Source organism: Alligator sinensis, unplaced genomic scaffold (assembly GCF_000455745.1).
Source record: "Alligator sinensis unplaced genomic scaffold, ASM45574v1 scaffold611_1, whole genome shotgun sequence".
Lineage (NCBI taxonomy): Eukaryota > Metazoa > Chordata > Crocodylia > Alligatoridae > Alligator > Alligator sinensis.
Window position 1 is genome coordinate 542,283 of NW_005842332.1, and position 24,104 is coordinate 566,386.

The following is a 24,104-nucleotide window of genomic DNA, read 5'->3' on the forward strand; positions in this document are numbered from 1 at the left end:
TTCAGCCTCCGCAAGAGAAGGTTGAGAGGCGACCTTGTGGCTGCCTATAAGTTCATCACGGGGGCACAGAAGGGAACTGGTGAGGTTTTATTCACCAAGGCGCCCCCAGGGGTTACAAGAAATAATGGCCACAAGCTAGCAGAGAGCAGATTTAGACTGGACGTTAGGAAGAACTTCTTCACAGTTGGAGTGGCCAAGGTCTGGAACGGGCTCCCAAGGGAGGTGGTGCTCTCCCCTACCCTGGGGGTCTTCAAGAGGAGGTTGGATAGGCATCTAGCTGGGGTCATCTAGACCCAGCGCTCTTTCCTGCCTAGGCAGGGGGTCGGACTCGATGATCTATAGAGGTCCCTTCCGACCCTAACATCTATGAATCTATGGGCAGTGGGGAGCCAGAGGAGGCTAGGGAGAAACAGGGGATTCAAGTTTTCCAGCACATTGTTCCAAACAAATGTAAAAAACAGGCCAACATCCATATCCTCTTGTGGGAGCAAAGTTCAAGAGAGAGCAGTTATTTTGAGGAGTGATTTTGGAACGCAGCACTCTGCCCCTCCGCTTAACAAGCTCCTTTCTCGCATCCTCTTAATGACTTGCCTTGTAAGCCTGGCAATTAAAAACCAATACAAGTTGAAAGAGACCCTGCACCTCAATCCGCTCTTGTCTGTTATCTCCCCCACCTGCATCCCCACGCGACTCTTCAGTAGTGATGCCGTTCCCCTTCCACCGTGCCGTTCATTCGGGGTTGAATCGTTGGGTTACTTGTGCGGGGTGGGCTTCCATTCCAGTTTGAAAGAGACTGCTTTTAACTTGTCTTTGTCACTGTGATGGGCTTCTGCATCATTGCAGACTCCCATGTTTGTCGTTGTGAGGGATTCTGCATCACTTGACGGCCCCCCATTGACTTTCAAATTAGGGACCAAGAATGGGGTCACAAGTGAGTTCTTGCATCTTACTGGTGGGAACAGTTCCAATAAGATAAAGCTCTGTCTTTAAAAGAGGCATAATCACTCAAAAGCCCCAAACCAGGTAGTCTGGTCTGAATTAATTTACTGAGACAGCTCAGTAAGTTTTAGATGCAGCAGGACCTCAAAGGCCCCAGAAAGTTTAAAATTCATTAGAGTAGTTTTCCAAGAGCTTCTACATGCTCAATAAATGGCTAATGGGTATCAGGGCCCAGTGAAATGCAGATCGTCATTCATTCTCCCCCTCAATCGCCCCATAATTAAAGCACGCACCCACTCCCAGACGGGTCAAAGGGAGTCTCATGGCCTGGCCACGATGATGCTATTAATGACTTTCATTTTCAAGGGAACCATTCTGAAGTCATGGGCTTTGGGTAGAGATGCTCCTTACTTGTCAGGCTAATCCTCCGGGGCCTCAGTTTCTGCTGGCTCAGAGCCACTGTCAGGAGACACAAGGCAGTAAATCTAAATGCAAATGCTGCATTTTTTTTAAATTCATGTGGCTGTATGGGAGTACAGGCTGGGGTGAGGTATCTGTGTGGGACGGGGGAGACCTGGTTTCCATTTCCACAGATGTGCTCTGTAACCTCAAGCCTGTGACGGAGTCCTTCTGTGTGACAGCGCCCCATCAGTACAATGGGGACTGTGACCCCCAGGCACCCTGGCAAGGGGGACTGAGTGCCTCCAAAAAAGAGTGATGGCAGTTTCCAGAGAGGATGCCCAAGCTGTTTTTTCCCCTTATGGTGGATCCGTTTTCTACCACAGAGCTAGTGACTGGGGTAGGGGCAGGAGAGGCTGGGGCACACTAGGGAGAGACCAGGGAGGTGACATACCCGGGCAGCGGAGATGCGTGCATGCATTTGCACAAACCCAACCCCTGCCAAATCCTACCCCCCACGCGCCTGCACCCCTCCAGCTGAGCACAGCTGTGCAGAATTTCTGCAGGGCTGATTTGTCTCCGGTGACATTTTGCTCCCGGGGGTGCAGCTCCGCTGAAAGATGCTCCCTCCGACAGGAGCAGCAGGGTGGCCTTCCCTGTCTGCGCGCTGTAGCTTCAGGACTTCGCTGAGAGATGCACTGGATTTGACAGTCGCTCGGACGCCCGAGCGCTCTGGGCCTAAGCACAGCCGTGCCGGCTCCCATGCACAAGGTTAAACTGATCGCCGAATAGGAGGTCAGCATTTCCCCCCACGGCACAGCAGCAGGGACTGGGGATTTTATCAGGCTTTGAAAGCAGGGCTGGACTCCTCTGTTAGGACTGGCTGGACTTATTCCAGCTGTGTCTCCTCCGACACCACTGACTTCTCAGCTGCTTTTCAGCGGCATTGACTGTATTGCAGGGAGCAGACATACTCCAGGACCACCCCTGCCTTCGTATACAGCAGTGTTCATTTTTGCAGGCGTTATTTGAGGCAGTGAATGACAGCGTTTCCACCCCGCAGTATTTTGTACAGCTGTTGAAGCCCCACCTCCTGCTGCCATCCTCACTATATAGACGGGGCTTGCAACCACCTGTCAGTAAGACTCAGGCTGTATGTGCATGGCGCAGTTGCAAGGACGTTGCATTGTGCTAGCTTTCGGTCCAGTGTCTCTCTATTAGGGCTTAGAGATCTTCCTCTTTCGAGGGTTTAGAGGTAGGTATTAACTGCTGGGCTTTTTCCCCCTACGCCTCAAACTGCTCAGAGTCACTCAACAACTTCTCATAAGTGCTTGCAAGGGTGCCAGTCAGCCAGTGACTGGGACTTGCTGGGGGACACTTCCTTCTTGTAATTTGTCCATGAGATGCAATGAAATTCTTGGAGGTTACTTCCGTCTAGAAAGGTGAAAGGTGCTGGTCTGATTTGTCAAGGGACTGACAAATGGGTCCAAGCTCCCAGGAAGGTCAGCGCGAGTCCAACCACCTTGGAAAAGCAGGCTATATTCAGCAAGACCTTTTGAGCCATGTCAAAACACATGGGTCTGGGTATCTGCATTCATAATACAGGACTGAGGAACAGCGTGATTAGGATAACCATAGAAGCCAGATCACTTGACTCATGTCATACAGGACTAGAGCAAGTATGGATGAATATATACATTACAGAAACAAAATCCCAGGAGGCAGGCCTTTGCAGCGGTCTAGAAATCTCTGGCCGCTTAAGCAGCCTCAAATAATATCCTTCTTTGGAGTAGTCCCAGAGGTTCACATGCCATTAAAAAATACAGCCTCTTGCAAAATATGGCAGATTGTAAAAAGTCTCTTCCCGGCTTTCCATCAAGCGAAAAGAGCTGGTGATATGTCAAGTCAGCTTTGCCACCTGCAGCTATTGCTTCTCTCTGGGGCATTTCAAAGCCATCGGTGGTGGCTCTGAAGCTAATAGGCAGAAAGTGGAAGTCAAGACTTGAGGCTAAAGAGAAAGAGAGGTACAAGAACAAATTTGCCAAGGAGTTTAGGAAGGCTTTAAGCATCAAGGACACACCTGCTCCTGTCCCCCTGTACAGAAGGGCTTGTTTAAAAACAACTCCAGTTCAAACACCATGCACACACCACCGTGACGGTGCTGACTTGGGTCCCAGCTAGATAAGGGAAAGCAGTCGTTTGCTCAAGTGGGGTCTATGGAGGTAAAGCAAGCAATCCACGGTCCTCCAGCATCCCAGGATGCACTGCTTCCAGCTGCCCGCCATCCCAGCAGGGATAGTGCCCAGGTGTCCTGGCTCCTAGCCACACCTCTGCTTGCTAGCCCTGTGCAGGCAAGAAACAGTAGCGACCCTTAGCACGAGACTGCTCACAGCACACTTTAATTTACCGAACTTTCCACAGCTTTAGTGCAACATGTAACTCCACCCTAAAACCCCATGCACAGAGCTAGAAAAAGCAAAAGGAGAAGCATCTCTCCAACCAGGGATAAGCCAGGATATCTCATAGTGGCTCACACTCCCCTGCCTCCAAAAAGCTGTTACAGTCAGATCAGTCAATGCGCTCCTGCAGTCGTATCCATCCATCAGCTTGCTCTACGCCGTCGCGGTGTCTTTCTAATGCAGGCAGAATCAGAATGGTTCCAGCCCCAGAAAGTTTAAAATTCATTAGACTAGTTTTCCAGTCAGAGCAAAACACGCCATGAGAAAAAAATAAAAATAAAAAGCAACCAGCCGCCTGAGTTGTTATTCCCGAGATGTTTAGCTCAGAAACAAGTGCTTATCTGTATTAGTGCAGAGGAAGTGGTAATTACAAGCTGCACGCTGTGATGTTAGGACTGATGGAGGCTCTCAAAATGCTTCATCCTGGCAACCCTGCCAATGGAGAACCCGGTCTGATTTGTGCTCATTTCTGCCCTCATTAAAATTCCTCTCCGGCCATTAACCCCAGCTTTTCAGATGGCAGGTAGCTCTGGCCCGGCGCCCAGGGATATCAATGCAACGTCTGTACAGCAGGGGCGGACCACAGAGCACTTGCTGTTGGATGGGGCTGCAATTGCAAGTGGCCTAAATGCTGGGGGTAGCTTGGGAGTGTAGGCAGGGAGGAAGGAGCTGGAGCTTTTCGGTTCTGTTTGGAAGCAACTTTGCCTTTGTGGTCCATTGGCGCCCTCCAAATTGAAATGAATGAAGTGGGCACAGAGTACTGCCCGGTGTGGTTGCCTTTCAAAGTGTCTCATTGAATTAGGAAAAAAACAGTCAAGGTGCTCAGGTGCATGCTGACTGCATCTTTGAGGCTCTGATGGATCCCAGTTTCCTTTGCTAGCTGTGGCTTATTTGCAGCTAATACAGTCAAGGGGCTTGTTGGCTTTGCCCGGACCTCACTGCACACAAACAGGTGTTTTTAAAGGATACATTCACACAGGTAAGGGCTGGCACCCTTTGCTGACTGGTATCTGGTGGGCATCCCTTTTGAACAGCACCTACCCACCTCGTAAGGACAATCTGGCAGGTCTCAGACTACTGACTATTTAGGTAATTGGTTGTCTGGCCATCATAGCCTCTTTTAACCTAGGTGCTTGGGCATCTCGACACCCAGCCTTTGGAAGTGAATACAGCTCTTTGGCACGCCATCGCCAAACTCAAGCGTGCAAAAATTGAGAGTCCGGTGCGCAAGCATTTGTACAAATTGGTGCTAAAAATAAGGGGATTTAAAAACAAAATAGTTATATATGTGGTGTTCTTTCATTTTGCCTTCTAGCTCTGACATGCAGGTCACACTTTCTGCAAGCCCTTGCCATTTGAAACACGACCTGCGATTCCAGTGCATTTCACATGACTCCAGGAGGTGGGGCCTTAATGAACACCACTAAATAGTATGAGGCTTGTGGCAAGAGCTGAGGGTGCTATCGTTGTAACCGCTATCCTCCGTTGTGCCAAGGAAAGCCTTGGTTATCAACCTCTTGTTCTTTTCTAGCAGCTGGTGAATTCATTACTCAGCCCCACCCTGCCGGTTGGTAGCTCAGCCTCGCAGACTCTCATAGATATGCTCTCATTATTCATTTCAATCTGCAGGGAGAAAATATCCACCTGCTCAAACCATCAGGCAAACCATTCTGAGAGGGGGTGGCGGTGGTGGGGCATTTGTTCCTGGATCTCCCTAGAAACCACCTTTTATTCCCTCGTTCCCAGTGTCTCCCTGACAGCTAAGAACAAAACCAAACCTAATCACACGTGTAAGTAGGCAGCTGTGAAATGTCCCGTGCGGAGGTCTCGGTAGACTTTGTACTTGTTCTAGGTTGGAGGAAATCTCTGAAAAAGTTCAGCCCTGTGAGTCAGATGCCTGGAGCTGTGCGGAGGATGGGTGCTGTATTTTGAGATCTCAAAATAAAGCTTTGTTCCCAATTGGAACAAAAACCTTTCCATTTTCTGTGGAGGAAAATCTACCAATACCTGTCGTTTGGGGTTGTTGACTGCGATTTCAAAGTGAAACATTTCCAAATCCAAAGGTGTTTCAAAACTTAGAAAGAACATCGACAAAAGGGGCATGCTGTCATTGTGTGAGGTCTTTTCTTCGTCTCGGTTTGACAACAGGGAAATCTCGGGAAATGGATCTGCATTCCCTGCACATTTTGATTTCCAGGTAACGGTGCGTGCGCTCCATCCGATTTTCTCCAAATTAGTTCGACTAATGACATCGTTACTTGATTAGGTAGCAGCCTGGAGGAGCCCTGTGATGTCTAGTGAAGAGTCGTTTCATTTAGTCTAAGGATCAAATTATAATGGTGCAGAAGACTGGGATGGAAAGGTCGGGTTAGATCGGGGAAGCCAGGACACAGAGGGCTCAGACGAAGGGGTATGAAACGGAGAGGATTGCCAGTTCCCGCTCACACGTGAGAGTCGAAACAAGAATGTACTCACATGTACCAGGAGTGTTATGCTGCCAATACTGTGTAATGAAAGGCTCCTTTCATGAGACTGGGCTCTTGGTCTTTCGAGGCATGTTGTGCTGTGTCTGCTGATCCCAGCTTAGCTGGTGGAAGCTGCATTTACTCCAATCAGCACAAGACTTGAGGAGAGCAGAGGGGACCCCTTTTCTGCAGCCCCGTGCCCTTTAGCGTAGTGTTTTAATCACAGGATTAGCCAAAAGCCCATTCAAGCTCTAGGCCATATTGCAGAAATACTAATAAAGGAGAATCTCTGCCCCATGGAGCTTGCAAACTAAATATGCAGATGGGTGAGGTAGTGCAGCCAATTCTGCAGGAATGCAACTCCAAGGTCTGGAGAGCTGGCCACTGAGCCCAGTCACGTCATCTGTGGTGGTACCCAGGGAAGCACCCTCCTGACCCTTGTAAGACTGCAAATTCAGTTTCTGAGAAGACAAGTTTCTTTGGGTAAATGTGATCTCTTTTATTAGAGCAGCTAAATAGCTGGGAACATGGTTCTTTGCAAGCTTTCAGGCACAGACACCCTTCTTCAGGCACCACAAATTCATACCTAGGGAGCCAAGAGTAGCGGTCCCCTGGGTTTTCTGTCATCTCTACTTCTCCTCTGTCTTGATTTGCTAGTGGTAAAACAAAAGCATCAAATTGCTCCAGCAGTCAGTGCGGTAGAGATGATATCTTTTATTAGACCAACTAGATAGTTACAAAATATATATATATCTTTTTGCAACTATCTAGTTGGTCTGATAAAACAGAGGTTCCCAACCCCTGGGCCATGGCCTAGTACCAGGCTGCAAAGGGTTGGCTGCCAGACTGGAAGTCCAGAAGTGACCGGCATGCTGTGCACCGGCAGCCAACCCTTTTTTATACTCAATATGAACTACCTTCTGGTCTGCAGTATGCTTGTCCACAGTCTAAAAAGTTGGGAACCACTACAATAAAAGATACCACCTCTATCACACTGACTGCTTTTGCTTTTAGACCAACACGGCTACAACCTTTATCCCTCAAATTGTTCCGTGGTTTTAACCCCGTGAAAGCTACTGAACAGTTAGGGCCTGATTTGGATTCAGATCCTCCTGAAACATCTCCCCCTCATATCCCTTCTCGATTTATTTGGCATGAAGCCTGCAGGAGAGGGTCGTTTTCTCGAACTGTCCCCCAGTTGTTTGACATGCAGTAGTTTAGCAATTCCCACCCAGGCCTCCAGTGATGATGCCATGTAACTCATGGCTGGGCTGTGGTGCTCCTTCAGGATATGGCTTGCACCCAGAGGAAGGTGAAGGATGGCTCGGCATCTGACTGGGAGGTATGTGATAGATGCGCCGAGCACTGAAGAAAGGCGCAAGATGCAGCAGCCAGAATTAAAACCTTCCCAGGGTCCAGGGAGGCTCAGCCAGATTGTAGACAAAGAACCAGCCACAAAAGATAGGAGCTGGATCAGTGGTTTCTGGCCTAGGGTTTCAGGTCATAGACCCTTCCCCATAATGTTTGTTATTAAAAATACACACGTGCCTGAGAGAGACATCCTGCAGTTGCTTTGAGGAGATCCCGGTCTGGTCTAGACTCAAGAGTCCATCCCCATCCCAACCTTTTTGCCTCCCATAGGTGTTCCCATCCTGAGAGATGTCAATACCCAGCATGGCGGTGACACTCTCATGCAGCCTTTCTTATATGAATGACACCTGAATCAGTCGGTCCTTTCACACCCCTTCCCATCCTCCGAAGGAGGGAGATGCCCACCACCCACTCCCCAAGTGGGGAAGTGCCAGGTACTTAGCAACCAGGCAAAACCAGGTACTTAGCAACTGTGTTCAACCTAAGTAAAGACAAGACCAGCAGAAGGCAACAACCAAACGATGTAATGATTTCTGTTTCTAAATTTTATTCTGTTACAGGGATGGAGCATCATCCATCCCGGCCCACAAGACTTCTGGGAAGGCAGGAAGAACAAGGTATTCCCATTTCCATATTACCTGAGAAGCTGCCACGCAGCTGCCAAAGTTTGTATCTCTATAATATTTCTATTGAAAAGACGAACCAAAAGAAGCCAGTCCAACTGTACAGTATTGTATGTACTTTGTCAGCCACATGCTGCCTTTCTTCCTGTCACAAGCCCAGGGGCCGGTGGGGAGCGGACTCAAGAATAGGGTCCCAAGTCTTCATGACTAGCAGTCCTCTCCTCACGACCAAATTCCTTTTCCTTTGCACTCTTATCCCAGATTGCATGATGATAATCCATCCATTTGCTTGTCTTCCTAATGTAGCAGAACCCCAGGTCTCCTTTCCTATCCTTGCTGGGTTTGGGGCTTTTTTTTTGGTATTTTTGTGACTAAACAAGCATAGGACCCCAGTCAAACACCTGTGTTTCCTTCAGACCATCTCCTTTTCTTCTCAGGATGAGTGTTTGCTCTTGCCAGGGTTGTCCAGGCATGGGGAAGGGGTATTGCCCAAGGTTGAGTAATGGCAGAAATGAAGTACTGCAGAGCTCACAACTGGAAAGAGTTTGGGTGATGCAGCTCAAGTTGGTGGGAAGAGAGAGAAAGGAAGGCAAGAAGGTGTGGGTGGAGATGAGGACGCAGTGGTATGGAACGTGTGCACCCCAAGGCTGAGATGCCATCCCTCATCGTCAGGCTTGCCCTGCTCTGTTGGGAATCCTCTTTCCTTCTCACATCCTCCCGTTGACCTCCTGAACCACAGGTTAGTCATTCAGAGGCTATGAGCGGGTGTGGAGCGGATCATCATTTTACAGCTGTGGTTTCTCCAAGACAGGGCACACCTAGAGATTCAATATCCTCTTTATTTTTAATGAGCATGATTCAAAGAAGAACAATGGGTGCAGGGCTTGTGGAGGCATCAGCAAGTTGCCTACCAGCTGCTGGGTGGAGCGTGCAAAATGGAGGGAGGGAGTGAGACACCCCCAGCACCCCCAGTAGTAGGAGCTTGTCCCTTGGCCATATCGGGGAGGGGTGATGGAGATCCAGCTCCTCTCCCATGCTCCAAGATGGTCCTTGTGAGTAAGGATTGAGATGGCACCGGGAAGCCCGTGCCCCGCTTAGGGAAGACTGTGGGGCTAGCGATCCTGCATCTTCAATTCCAGGGCTTGCCCAGCCGAGGATCCCTTGGCTCTTTGTATTACTAGGCGGTGCATTACTAGCATTGCACTTTATGGTTTCCTTCTCACCCCAGCATCCTCATCTGTGTTCATTGTAAAGGATGATGTCTCTGCTCTGGCCTCAGCCTACCCTAAAAAGGCCGGATCTTTTGCTGTAGTGGGCTCTGCCCGCTGATCCTAGTCATCAGTAGGCTGTCAGCACCGAAGGCCACTGCTCCATGCTGAATACCGCTCTGTGACCTGCAGACGATGCATGGCTTGGGCTGGAGGGCCTTTTACCATCTCTGCTGTGATCCTCATGGAGCAGGCGCTGCAAATTCCTGTGCAAGTTCAAGCCGTAGCGACATCTTCCCCGCCCTCAGCATCCTAAGCAGCTCCTTTCCTTTGGGCGTTCAGAGCACCAGCGATACCAAAAGCTTCATTGCGGTCACCAAGGCAACAGGGCCCAAGGTTAATGAGCCCCTCTTCTACCTTTATGCTTCATAAGAGCCCCTTCCCATTTATTTTTATATTTATTTTTCTGTTGGCAATATTAACCCCCTAAAAATGTGCGTGCGCTGCTCTATCGAGCTTCCTTGAATGATTTCCTTACTCAGGGCTCAGGGGAGCAGGAGGCGGGGTGGCTTGCTAACACATGCGCCCATGGATCTTTACCAGCCGGCGCAGAATCGATAAGAAATAGCTCCCCAGTCAATAGCAGAGCTTGGGAGCTTGAGGAATTGATCTTCATGTCACCATGGCAGCGATGACAGACAGGTCCCGTTTGCTGCTTCAGAGCTCAGCACGTCTCCATGAGCCTCACAGCGTGAATGTGGGAGAAACCCCCTCCTGCTTAGTTGGGTTCAGGTCCTCGTGAGAGAGGACAGCGCTGTGTTGCAGCAGATCCCACCCCCGTAGCCCAAACTACACCCTGCCTTCTCCAGCCTCGGTGCACTGCCATGCAAGAAGGAGCTTGGCAGGAGATTAATTTTAAGCAGTGCAGGAAGCCCTTCCACTATGCAGGTGTAGGAGAACCACACCATTGCTGCTGGGATGCACCGCCCTGGAAGCCATCGCCGAGGGAGCTAGAATTGGCCTTGTCCAGTTTGACCCTCTGTCCTTTGCCATGGGCTTTGAGGTCTTGGGAGAGGTGTTTGCTGTCCGGTCGGCAGCTCTCCTTCCATCACATGGAAGCACAGAGCCCTAAAAAGCGCCGGTGGGAGATGATGCACAGAACTGGGATGGAGGCCAGTTTAGTGCAGTGCATTCGTGCCCGAGGTGGTGTTGGGGTTTACTGCATTCTCATGGGGTGAGAACTTGTGGCCACACCTGGACCTGTTACCTGATGTGTAGGATGGAGCAGGGTGTTTTCTGAGGTCTTTTGCTCGTTCCCTGGGCGTGCAGTTTAACCAGGAGAAACACCAAGTGGTGCAGACGTGCCATCTCAAGCTGTTCCAGAGCAGTCAGTGCCTCACACAAGCCTTCAAGAAACCATCTGAGTTGCAACCCTAAGGCTGGTGGTTGTGGAGCCCTTCAACACATGGTGTCCTGTGGTCTTTTACTGCTACGGTTGCTGGCATAAAAACAGCAGGGCAGGTTCACCATTACAGTCCAGATCTGCTGATCCAAAGCGGTTTCATACTGGCTGATTGAACCAAGCTGACAGTTGTTCTGCATCGTCAGAGCATACCAGTAAATCCAGGCTCGCATCTGCCTCTCTGAAGGGCAGACCTGTCTGTCTGCTGCCTTGGAAGCAGGGCTGGAGAGCACCCTTGTGCATCGTCTCTCTTCTTCCTCGGCACTTGTGCTTTGCCAGTAGACCTCTCCGTGGGCCACCCCCTTCCAGAAGTGCCCTCACAATTGATCTGAATGATCTCAGCAAAGTTTCCTAGTTTCAGACCCATTACTACCTCAATAAATGATGCAGTTCTCCCCATGCTCATGTGTTAGTGCCACTTCACCAAAGGGAAAACGTACTGCATCAGGCCTTGTGGCTTCGTGGCTTCCACTGCTCTGTTATGCTGTGGTCCTGCAGAACTTCATAGTGACCCTGGGAGGAGAAATCCCCTTTAAAGCTAAACATTTACCCACAAAGGCTTCTTGCCTAGTAACACGGATGATGTTAGAAATTAAGAAAATGAGGTTTTGGAAGTGAATCCTAGTTGCTGTTCTGGTCTTGGGCTTCTCCTGAACAGGATCTGCTCGTGGTGCAGAGCAGTGGGATTAGAAGCATCCACTAGAGTCTGGAGTAGATGGTGTCACTGGTTTTGTCTTGTTATTTTCTCCAGATGCATGAAGCAACTTTTCCGTGATGGGGAGGGAGGTAACATGTCTGGATCTATGAGTAGAAACAGGGAGAACTGTAGCCACTGTTTTGCATTGGTGTTAGACCTTTACTTATGGTCAGGGAGAGAAGGGGAGGGAAGGGTGAAGCCCAGGATCAGTTAAGTTGTGGGGTGAAGTTAGGGATAGATGTACAGCAGTGATACTGCATGTGTGTGTGTGTGTGTGTGATGTACACCAGTGATATTGTGTGTGTGTCTGTGGAGGAAATCTATAGATTAGGGATCTTTGCTATTTGAAACCAACCAGCAACCAAGTCAAAGATCTGCCCAAGCAAAACAGGTTGCACAGTTAAGAGACTCCGTGTTTTCTAACCAGTGCACACAAGGGAGTGATGCGCTAAGCAGCCATATCTAGTCATGTTTGATACTCCAGCCTCAATGCCCAGCTACCAGTCCATAGCAGGGTCAACACAAGCCGGCCTTCAATATGCAGGGCTGGCATTCATGCCGCTGGAGCTGTAGCAAGATGCTTTAATAGCTCTGCCACCAGACCCTGGCATAGAAACAGCCATGCAATTGTGGCAGCTCCGAGATGATGGACCAGCAAATTGCATCACTAGGAGTTTCCCGCGGGTTTTGTTTTTGTGTTGGACCAGAGGTGTTTCAGGAGACTGTGCCAACTCGGCTTCTGCCCAGAGGGTGCTCCTGCCTTGGCTTGCCAGTCTGGCAGGAGTGGTTTTGCCTGGAGAACTTAGCCTGGGGCTGAGTAGACCCATCCGAGTCAGGTCTTCACTGGCCACTAACAGCCACCTGTGGAGCAAACCTTTAGATCTGTCACATTTGAGATCTGTCCTTCTCTCTCTTCTGCATTTGAGGTCTGTGGCTGATAACCAGCAAGTCACTGGTGAATCCTGTTGAAAAGGTACCACATCTCATCATGTTCTGCAGGTTCTGCTCTCTCCAGATCCCCCTCAGTGGGCGTGTCTACACATGCGTTTATGCCGGCTTAAATTTACTGCACAGTAAGTTACTGCTCAGTAAACAGGAATAGGCTGGCATCTACATGTGCAGGCACTAAAGCACATTACTGCTGTGTGTGGACTGACTTGCAGCTCAAGTTAGTCCCAAGTCAGTCCACACACACAGTGTTACTCTGCAGTAAGGCATCTACACATGCTTTACTGCACAGTAACTAATTGGGTGTAAATTTGATACCTGCATGATGCAGGTATCAAATTTATGTTCAAGTCAGTGTAAGTCACTATATTTACTGCACAGCGTGGGTGTGCATTTATAGATGTGTGCCTGTACTGCACAGTAATTTTGGTTGCTGTGCAGCGAGTGCACAGGTGTAGATGCGCCCAGCGTATGCAACGTCTCAGAGTTGAGGGCAGGTTGTTTTGGGCCAGGATCCACAGCTTTAAGGTCACAGGTGACCAGAAATGATGCTGTAGAATCACCTTCTGCATAACACAAGCAGCCCTAGAGTTTCACCCACCATTTGCTTCATTGTGCCAATAAGTTCTGGTGGACGGAGAGATTGGCTTTCGCAGTGACATGTGATCTTGATGTAGGGACTTCACCAGGTGAAGCATTTAACCTAGCCCTTGGTAATGGTGACTTTCAGAGAAAGGACTTTTCACAGTCTCTTTCTGGACAACTCACTGCCAAACCACTTTTGGCAAGAGTTGGCCTTTCTCGTAGGTTTTTAGATTGGGGTTTTGGTTCACTTGGTGTCATTCGGTAACTAGTCTAGCTCATAAAACATGCCCAAAAGACTGTCCGCGAAGGAGGCCAGTTCTGTGCTATAGAGCCACAGCTTGATATTATGAGCAGCAAAAAAGTTCTAGGTTTCTGACAATTAAGAAAGAGAGAGAAAAAAAAACCAAGCAGGGATATTGAGAATTTCATGCTAGCCCATAAAAGAAACCAGGAAAATTTAAGGCAGGCAAGGTCCAGATCCTCAGCATAGAAGAAGATGGATCTAAGCCATTGGACAACTTCACACTATGTGACACTAATACCCCAGTCAGAGAATCTTGTGCCTTCAGCTATGTAACAGGTGCAGTTCATAATGTTAGATAAGCTTGCAAAATGAACACCAAGTTTTTATGTAGCACCTTGCATCTTCAAGGATCCTAAAGCTCCTTGGGAAGTACAGTGATAGATAGATGTACCGATGTATACAAAAAGAATGACTTCACCCACCACCGCGTTGCAGCCAGGGAGGTGACAGCTACTTAACAATACATAGCAAAGCACACAACTGCTTAAGACAGGAAGTAAAGCATCCATTTGTAAAGTGTCTGCAAGATCTAGTTGTACTAGGATGAATACAAGTCCAATATGATGGTGTTGTTCCAGAAGGTAATTTCTTAGCGTTTGCATTTCCTGTGTTTCTTTGGAGAGATGGCTTTTTTATTATTCTTTTATTTTAGCACTTGTCATGGAGCCAATACCATTGATCTAAGAAGCCTTATTGTATCACAAACAGCCCCGATTTCAGTGGAACAAATCTCTGTACCCTTCCACTTTCCATTAAGGTCACATAACCAGATTCCAATCCAGCAGAGAGATGATGCATTAGGGTAATTGTTAATAAGTACTGTTTTCTCTGCTTTTACAGAGTACCTTATTACAACCTGGACAAAGCTGCATTCCTTTAGCCAGTTTCTGATGGCGAGGGGTGGAAAGCTCCATTGCCTGAGTCCTTCGAAACTAGAATGAACTAGAAGGCAGTGTTGGGAACAGTCCTGTGCAGAGAAGTAGACCCATTAGATGATTAAAACTAGGTCTCTTCCATTTTTATGGTGTAAAGTAGCGGATGCAATTAGTTACGTAAATATGCTGCATTTGCATGGTAAAACTGCGTGCACCATATTTCAAAAGCAGATGAGGGCTAATAGTAATAACTAATAGCAACCTGGGGAACATTTTGAGGGTTCAGAGCATCTCAACTAAATCACAGCCATGCACCTCTGTGAGTTAAGTAAGACGATCCCAGACAGCACAGGATTTGGGAAACTGAGGCAAGGGTTAAGTAACAAGCCCAGGGTTACAAAATAAATCTGTGTCAGACTGAGTATTGGACTATGCGAGGATCTTGTGTCCCAGAACTGAATGCCAGCTGCCAGACAGTGATTTTCTCAAGGGAAGAGGGATCTTTCAGCGAAGTACACGGCATCATGCAGGATCTTGGCATGTCAACGGGGGAAGGTCCGAGACGGAAAAAACCCAGCTTCCCAGGGGCCTGGGAGGGAGTGTGCAACTAGGATGTGCCCTTCTGTCAGCAAAGCAGGGGGGCATATTCCAGACAGGCCGTTGGTTTCTGCATCTCTGGTAGGTGCTGCTACGTGGCTGGCAATGCTGTTGGATCAGAGGCAGGAAATATACTCCACCTTCCCCAGGACTCCCTTGGGGAAAAAGCCTTGCCGGTCTGTGGAAGGCTTGGGGGCTGCCTTGGCTCTAATTTTGGGATGACCCACATAACAGGGAAGGCACAGCCACAGACAAGGACTTCTGAAATGCTTTTAATTAGAGGGCTGGCCTCCCTTCCTTTGATACGCAGCAGTCAGTGCTGGAGGCTGTCCCTTTCTGCTACTGTACATGTGACTTTTAGGCTGGACTGTGTATTTTTACAGTCCTTAAGTAGATCTTCTATTCTCTGGCGGTTTCTTTTCCTTTCTAGTTAGCACACCACCATGATGGGGGCGAGGGTTTTGCATTTAAATACAAGTTATGACTCACTGTGACATCTGATGGATTTTAAAGCTCGCCACTGTAGAGTAGACTTGTGGCTCAATGGAAATGGAGCTCAAGGCGGGGTGTGGACGTACAGCGGGGGGTCACTGCTTGGGTGGAGTTCCTGTCTGGCCTGATAACATGCATCCAAGGTGAGAGGAGCCCTGGGCAACACGGAAAAGGCTTGAGAGCACAGGGAAATTCCCATCGAGTGAGTAGAGAGAGAGAAATCATTGACCTACATGAAAGGAAAAAGGCTGTCTAGGGTTTGGGCACTTGGCTGAGATTCAGAAGATTTGGATTCATGTGCTAGCCATGTGCCAGTGACTTGCTGTGCAATGCTGGACATGACCCTTCAGCTCTTCCTGACTCAGTTGCCCATCTGTATAATGGGTACAACCCTCCCTTTCTCCTAGCCATTGCTTCTCTCATGTGTTTAAACGGGAAACTCTTTGGGGCAAAGCCTCTCTTATTAGGGGCTCATATAGCAATGGCACAACAGAGCCATGATCTCAGCTGAGTCCAGTGTCTATTTTAAGCGTGATAGCAGCAGCCTTACAGCAGCTGCTCCTGTCAGTGGAAATAAAGCAGAGAAGAGCCCCTCTATCACCTTGTTGGTAGTGCATTTCCAAACGTCTCCAAAGAAAGTTGGACAGTGTGTACACCTGCATCAGACTAACCTCTTCTTTTGATTTTATTTATTTTTACTCTTTGTCCTGCTGTCCAGGAGCCTCCTCGATATGTCCCCCTCTCTCGGCACCCATTCTTTTCTCTCAACCACATCAGTTGCATCTGATTCCTCCCTTGGCTCTTTATACATAGTTCCTTAACATTTTAAGAGGTTTATTTCCAAGGAGGGGGCTTCCCTACAGCTGCCCAGCCTCTGTTGGAGGAGAAATCCAGGATAGAGCTGAAGAAATATCTTTAAGCTTCTGCTTTACACAGAGATGCATGCATAGCCCAGTTGTTTTAATGTGTTCCTCGGTGGGGGGTCAAGCAGACGGGGTCCCCTCTAGCCTCTCAGGGAGAAGGTTAAAAGTCAAAGGGAACTTGATTGCCTTCCTAGCAGCGTCGTTCATGTTACCCGAGGCCACAAGGGCCAAACTGCCTCTAGATTTTGAGGATTACTAAGCCTTGCAGCTCCCCGGAGACTTCCCAAAACCCAGTGATAAAACCACAGCTCCATTAGCTGGGAACCACAGCTTGACGTTTTCTCCTCTTCTTTGCATCTGTGTCTCCAGCTGTGCAAGAGGAGAGGCAGAGGGGGAAAGATCGAAATGAGAACGAGGTGGAGTCGACAAGCAGCGCCAACGAGGACATGCCCGTGGAGAAGATCTTGGAAGCCGAACTGGCAGTGGAGCCAAAGACAGAGACGTACATCGAAGCAAACATGGGCTTGACCCCCAGCTCGGTAAGGAATACCTTCCCCCATTGTAGCCCAATCTGTGTGGGGCCTACATAGCGAATAAGACCCTGAGCACTGCCACCCTGCCCTGCATAATTTCAACGTGGTGTCTCATGTAGATTAGAGGAAAGGACAGAGTGTTGTTGGAGCAGTAGGTCTACAACTCGGAGGTATAACTTCTAGTCCCATGCCTGGCACAAGCTTCCTTAGATGACCTTGTCTGAAAAGTTAAGGTGCCCTATGATGTACTTTCCCCATCTATAACATGGCAACCATATGCTTCTGTGACTTAAGGAGGGACCCGAGATAAGCCTGCACAAGCATAGGTAGATTTAGAAGAGTGCATAAAGCATAATTTCTTTTACAGTAATGCAGTCAGCCCTACAACACATCACAATCTAAAACAATCCTTGACTTGAAGAGGTTGCCTTCCGAGTGATCCCCAAAACCCCCCTTTCTGGCTAAATGCAAAACTATCCCAGCTGGAAAATCTGGGTATGAGTTTTCTAATTGCAAAGTTGCTTAGATGCATGGTGAAGGGGGAGGGTGTATTGCTCTAGAGGAAAAGGCAATCAGGACTCGTGGTAGAGGTGATCTCTTTTATGAGACCAAGAAGATTTTTGTAAAAAAAAAAAAATCCTTAATTGCAAGCTTTTGGGCACAAACACCCTTCATCAACATTGGAGAAAACTTGGGTGAAGGTTTGGATTTTAAGCCCACTCGTTTTTCTGGAGTGGTTAGATCTTTGTTTGTAGCACCACCAAACCTGCTACATGATAAAGGTTTGACTCTTTATGAAACCCTGTCACAACAGCAAATATTTAGTGTGTACCCCAAACATGACCTAGCACTCTGCTCAAAACCCCCTAATTTTAGAAATAACACTTTTTCCCCCCTTCTTTATAGGGCATCTAAGGCTTTTGCTCTCATTACTGTCTCAGCCCCTGCTCCTCTGGGCATGATTGCTCTCTAAAGGAAGCAGCTGGCTATTTCTTGCAAATTTATAAGGAAAGAACCAGGCTTCTGACTCCACTCCTAGCCCTGCTGTGGGTTATATCCAGGGGAGCATTGGGATGCTGGAGGACTGGGAGGCTCTAATTATAGAAAACCCAGGGGGAGGAGAAGGAGTTTGAGGCATTTTACTTATTGATCTATGCTGCTTGAGTTGCTATCAGTTGGGAATTTTTAGTTTGATTTTTCTTATGAATGTTTCCCCTAACATGGGCAAGCCAGCCAGGTGGAATGGCTTGGTAAACCTCCCCGCCCCCCAAATAAGTACCTAGCCTGAATGGTTTCTTTTGGGAGTAAGGAGGTGGGCCTTAAAGCATATAAATCCCAAATGCCAGGCAGCTGGCCAGACTATTCAGAGTCTTGTTGGTGCTGGGATGGGGGAGAAGTGGTGGGACTCTTCATGGTCAGGCTTGTAGGACCGGTTGTAGCTGATAAAGAGGGTTAATGTTCAATTTGGACAAGAAATAAAAGGTCTCTGAAACAATAGACTGCAAGTGTGAGATGGTCAACTGCATGCATTCAGAATCCATGTATTGTAGCAGGTTTGGTGGTGGGGAAAGCCCATGTTATCTAGCTTTGCAGCTCATCATGCATTCATAAAGGTTTAGTCTAACTTGTGGGTACCTTACTTAAGAGACCATATAAGAAACTGCAGGATAAAATAGAGGGGAGGAGAAGAGCTAGGGCTGCAGGTAGAATGAAGGCAGAGGCCTTGGGAGCGGTGAGAAGTATTGAGGATAAAGGAAGAATTGTTTTCTACCAGTACATCTCTATTAGACCCTTTTGCACTAGTCTAACCTTAAAAGAGCATGTTTCTCCATCTCACAATGGAGAGCACAGACTGACCCTTACCTGGGAAACTGGTGTATTCCCTCCTACTTCTGTTTGCTTTATTTTAATTTATTCAGCCCCTTTGGAGAAGAGAGCCCCATGTTTAATCTGTCTGAAAACAAGGTGCATGATTTCAAGCTAGGGTAGAAAGTCCACTAGACTTGCAGAGCTTCACTCTTGCTAAGTTTTGCTGGTTCTTCAGTATTTAGGGCAGGTGAATACCTATCACACAAGTGAATAATACCTATTACACATGACAACGAGCTGCTTGCCCACAGAGTTACAGTGAGTAACTTCAGTGCTGAGGCATGTTACACCAATGCCTGAAAGATAAAGAGTCTCCTATTCAATGTGCAACATGTTAAGGTCTGCCGAGACTGCCATGAACTAATTCCTAATATCAAAAGGTGTTGTAGGGCTGAGCCCATACCGAATAACAGTGCTTTTTGCAGAAATTCTTGGTCTTTATTTAAAAATGAGTCCTGTCTGCTGTCACTAATTAGATTTTCTCTCCCACTTGTTCATAGTTTCCTTCTGCAATGGGAAGCTGTTGATAAAGTAGTTTTTCCACCTAGAATTGATGGCACAGTTTCTCTAAGCTCCTTTGCTTTGCCTCAGTCTTTTTCTGCAAGGGGTGATGCTGGGCAAATGATCTCCCGATATCTTTGCCCACAGCGTGTCTTTGCTTCTAATTGCAAGAAGCATGCAGATTATATACTCCAAGCCAGAGTTGCTTAAACTTGCTCCAAACAATGCTAATTTGTCTGGAGCTCACAGGCAGATAGAGTCACTCAGGTCTTAAGTTTCAGAGGTGCCCTTGTTAGCTTATTATGCTTGGCAATTCTATACAAGGAGCCAGGTGTCTTTTAATTTGTCTGTGAAGCTGAAAACACACCTGAAATTCATTGACATCTGGGTTCAGACAGATCTGTGTTTCAGGGCTTGGGATAATGCAGTATTAGTCTGCAGCCTGTTTTCCAATGGATGCCTCCCCTTCCCTTCCCCATTCTAGTTGGCATTTCTCAGAACTGAGCAGTGAATTGAAGATATTTTGGATGGAGCATAGCAAAGGTTTCACAGTGTACAGCAATGTTAGCAAAAAAACCCCCAAAATGTAAAGGACATTGGAATGGGAGGACTGAGGATGCAATGACTCTCTCCCCCTTAAAGAGAAATCCCCAGGTGCATTGCAATGTGTGCATGCTGCAAAGAAGGGTCCATCTAATATTGCACTCAGTGGTTCCCAGGCAGGCATTCGATGCCATGTTAAGCAAACAGCAGAGATTTCTGATCGCCCTCAAGCAGCAGTTGGCTTTCCCAGAGGGAGGAACGGGAGAGCAGTGCTTTGGTTAGTGTTGGGGCCTCGGCTTGGACAAGCCCATGACGGCGATCAGGATTAAAAAACTCTTTAGGGGAGTTGTAGCGCGAGTTGTGCCGACGTGAAAACAAACCCCAGAGAGGGAGCTAAAATAAATGGCTTCATCTGGCATCGTGTCTCTCCCAGCTTCTCGTAGCAAATTGAAAGCCGGTTGCTGCATAATTCAACACGCATTACTGCGAACAAGGATGTGTAGTGCATCTCAATAGAGGTGGGAGGCTTGTTGAAATGCCCTATTATTGTTGAGCGGCTTCTGTCAATGAGGTGACATTTGTAGCAGGTTGAACAGATGTACAAGATCAGTGGCTCAGCAGTGATGAGGTCACGAGGATGGAGAGAGAAGTCTGTCTGCCCTTCTTTCAGGCCTCCCTGGAGAGCCGCTGTGATGGAAAGGCAGACGAATTCAGCGCCTAATAGAGACAGAGTCAAATCCAAGCTCTTTCCCACTAGCCTGCTATGTTGGGCCCTTGCATGAACGCCCCTGGACCGTAGAGCATCTGCTCTCAGCGCTGCCACTCGCAGTTCTCTGGCACCTGGGTATCAAACACGATGGCAGGGACTTCCTTCGAGGTTGTGCCAGATTTGGGTTGAGGATGCCAGGGCCCTTCCCATCACAGTCCCCGGGACTTGATCTGCCCGCCTTCCAACCACTCGGGCTGTGACAATCTCTTCCCAGGCCTGTGAGACTAAGCTCCAGTGACTCCCCCATCCTCTGTGAGAGCAGGAAATCTAGGAGGTGGCATATAAGCCTGGCTTTCTAAGCAGATAAAGCATTGGGTCCATGCAATGACATGCCCATCCCAAAAGGATCCCCCTGTGGAGAAGGATGCTATTGCTCAGGCTGGTTATGAGCATGCTGGAGTGAGACCCAGGGAAGAGCAGAGCTCTGCATAGGAAAACGAGGCTGGATGATGTCTTACCCAGTGACGTGTGCCAATGCTTGGAGCATTTTGGCAGCTCCAGTCCTGCTGGGCAAGCAAGAGGTTGTCTGTGTGGATGGAGGGGTGTATATTGACTGAAGAAATGTAGCTATCTGAATCCATCTACCTTATGATCCGCTTGCCTTTTTTGAAGGCAACCAAGTGGAAGCGATCTAACATCGTTGCAGTCATGTACAGACCTGTCTCTAGCCTGCGCAGACCTGCGTGTCGTGCCGCAGCTCTGAGAGTCAGAGTTTTAAATGCTCTCCATTAAAACGCCCACCGGCAGCACAATTGCACCTCTGCGCCGTGGCAGCTGGGGAGTTGCTCGTCGTGACACCATACGTCAAATAAGTTCACGTAGCTCCAGCCTCTACTTCAGACGGTCCTGGTTTCACGTAGCCCATATCGGAAAACCCTCCACGGTGCTGAGCAGCCCTGGCACATGCCTGTTGTGGGGACTCTCCTCTCCTTGCAATGCGTCTGTGGAGGAGAAAGGTAGTTGCCCATCTCTAGGTAGCTGACTGTCCCCTGCAGCCCTGAGATTAGATGCTGGCTTCATTTATTGACCCCAACAATTTAAAAATCAGCCAATCGTCCTGGATTATCTGGGACTGAATTTGAAGAGCGGGACGTCTGTCCCAGATTTGAGCAGCTGTGTCCAAAGTTGGCTCCAGGCAGTGCCCTGATGAAGGCCAGCATGCAAAAACCCCACGGAGACATTGGCTGCAAAACTGCTGATGGTCAAGTTCAGGCCTATTCTCAGCTGCCCATGGCGGATTTGGGGCGGTGTCCCAGATTTTGTTGGATGAAAGCTGGTCGCTTTACCTTGAACTGCATAGCAAGTGCTGAATTTTGCCTCCCCCAATCCACCCCTCTCCCTGCCGTTCTGCCCCGATCAGCGGAGCGGGCCTGAGCCTCGGGCTTCTGCAGCGTCAGCATCACCTCGACCTGTAACTGAGAGGCCTCATCCCCATTAGCTCTTAATTGGCATTTGCAGGGAGGGTTTCAGGTCACCGTTTTCTGGAAGATGCCTCCAAGCTCATCTTCTCCAGAAGGATCAGGTGCCGGCGTGTCCTTTTCACGCTGTCACGCTCCAGCACCGTGCCCATTTCATTTGCCGCAGGAAGGATTTGCTTACTGGGGCCGAGGAGGGTTTCCAAAAGCTCTCAACAGATGATTTCGTTGGAGGCAGGCAGAGTTTTTCCAGCTCACGAGGGCGATAATGTTAGCTGCGTCTCATGCTACGGTGATTAAAATTCTGCCCGTAAACACTGTGGCTGTTCCCAGAATGGAGATGTGAGGTATAATTAAAGCACTTGGAAAGGGCTATCACACGGACATGGGCTTGTCTCTCCTCTCCGGCCCTGGCATGGGCTGATGGGGACGGCCTCCCAACCTCGTCAGCACTCATTCCAGTCATCGAGGACGTGACCCCTGGACCCATTAGCCCCCGGAGAGGAGGTTTAAACAAAGCCCCGAGTCCACAGTGCTAATCTCTGCGCTCTTAAAGATGGAGCCATGCCCGGCTGCTTAACTCGCTGCACATCTTCTCTGGAGGGGAAGCCTCATGGAGGAAGCCCAACTCTCAGAAGCAGAAGAAAATGAAAGCCTTTGTTGAGAGAGCTTTTTCATGAGAATTTTCTGTTTTAATGCACGCAGCTTGAAAACGATGGGTTTCCCTGTCGGGTGGTGGGTGGGAGTCTCCTCGAGCGCATAGTCTCCCAGCTGAGTGTGCACATGCGAACTGGACGGCCGTCTCCATCACTCCTGCACGCGGAGAAGCAGAGCTGGGCTCTTCTCCCAGCTCTGACTTCAACTTGTATCGCGAGGAAGGACCGAGCTGCCAGGGTCTAGGTTTTTTGGAAGTGACTTGTCATTCCAGTTGTCTGAGTTTTGTGGGGAGTTCAGCTTGGAGAGACGTTTTCTTCTCCAGGTGAACAGCCCAGATCTTTGACCACCGCTGAAATGGTAGCTTCTGCGACCCGCTATTCTCCAGCTGCCCAGCCATGTACATCAAGGACCATTTTTCCCCTTGCTTCACCAGGATGATAAGGCTTGACCTCGTTCCTAATGGCAGACAAGGTTTTTTGGGTGAATCTGATATCTTTTATTAGACCAACTTCAATAGCTGGGAAAAAAAAAAATTCTTAGCAAGCTTTTGGGTTTAAAAACCCTTTCTAATACCACTTCAGGACTTTGGGTGAAAGGCAGCATAGGCGAGCAGTGCATCCTGCAGTCTCTGCTGAGTGGGGTTGTAACTGGTGTTGGGATTCAAGCTCCCTTCCAGCGTGGGAGGTGGGGTGATTAGATGCGGATGCTGCTAAAACGAGGGGGATCTGCTTCGTGACTTCTCCTGCCGCCCCTTGGGTAGCCCTGTACTCTCTGTTTTCAACCTGACGCCTCTAAGGAAGAGCGCCCGTCCTAACAGCGACTCTCCCTCTGCCTGAAGGAGGGTGTTTGTACCCAAAAGCTCGCAAAGAACAACTTTTCCAACTATTTAATCGGTCTAATAAAAGATATCGCATTTACCCAAATAACCTCGCCTGCCTAAATCCGCAAAGCAGAGCGCTTCTTTCTGTGGCCCCAGGCCTCCAGGCCATGTTGGCCTGCTCCCTGGCTTCCCTCGTGCCCCTTAAAGCAAGGAAGGAGCAAGAAGGGTGAAAACTCTTCAGAAATTCCCAGCACCTTTGAACTTAGCCTTAAACCCAAGACTGCACCCATCCATCTCTACAAGTAACAGGTGAAAATACTCCGGTGACTTAACACTTGCCAAGTGCTTGTTATTTTTAAGTACCGAGGATTTGAGCTGTTGGCCACCTAGGTGCTAAGTTAACATTTACTTTTATGTGGCTGCAGAATAATCTAGGGTAGGCACTTTTGCGAGCGGCATCGTGGTTTCTTTTAAGAGGTTAAGAGCGTGGATGTCTGGGGGTCAAAAGACTGGGATTCCTGTGTGTTAGTTGGAAAAAGTTGGGGGAGAGTGGATATTTTTCAATATTTAAATTTTAACACTTTTCTCTGCAATGGATCCATATTTTCAAATGATTAAAGCAGTTTCTGAGTCACGAAGAATCAAGGTGAAAAACAACACGGAGCTGTTTGGCTTATGGGACCTCAGCGCTCCTATAGAAACCACTCTTT

General features: G+C 48.5%; 1 protein-coding gene across 9 annotated transcripts in view; it reads left to right on the plus strand.

Moving 5' to 3' along the window:
• The window catches only part of RXRA (retinoid X receptor alpha), a 202,707-nt gene that overhangs the window by 151,724 nt on the left and 26,879 nt on the right, over positions 1–24,104 (plus strand). For 8 of the 9 annotated variants that reach the window (XM_006028620.3, XM_006028618.3, XM_006028621.3 and 5 more), the window contains 2 exons: positions 8,194–8,250; positions 16,657–16,826. In XM_006028620.3, coding sequence (XP_006028682.1) covers positions 8,194–8,250; positions 16,657–16,826 — 227 coding nt within the window. The remainder of the gene's footprint in view (positions 1–8,193; positions 8,251–16,656; positions 16,827–24,104) is intronic. The other variant, XM_025210038.1, reaches the window with a different exon arrangement.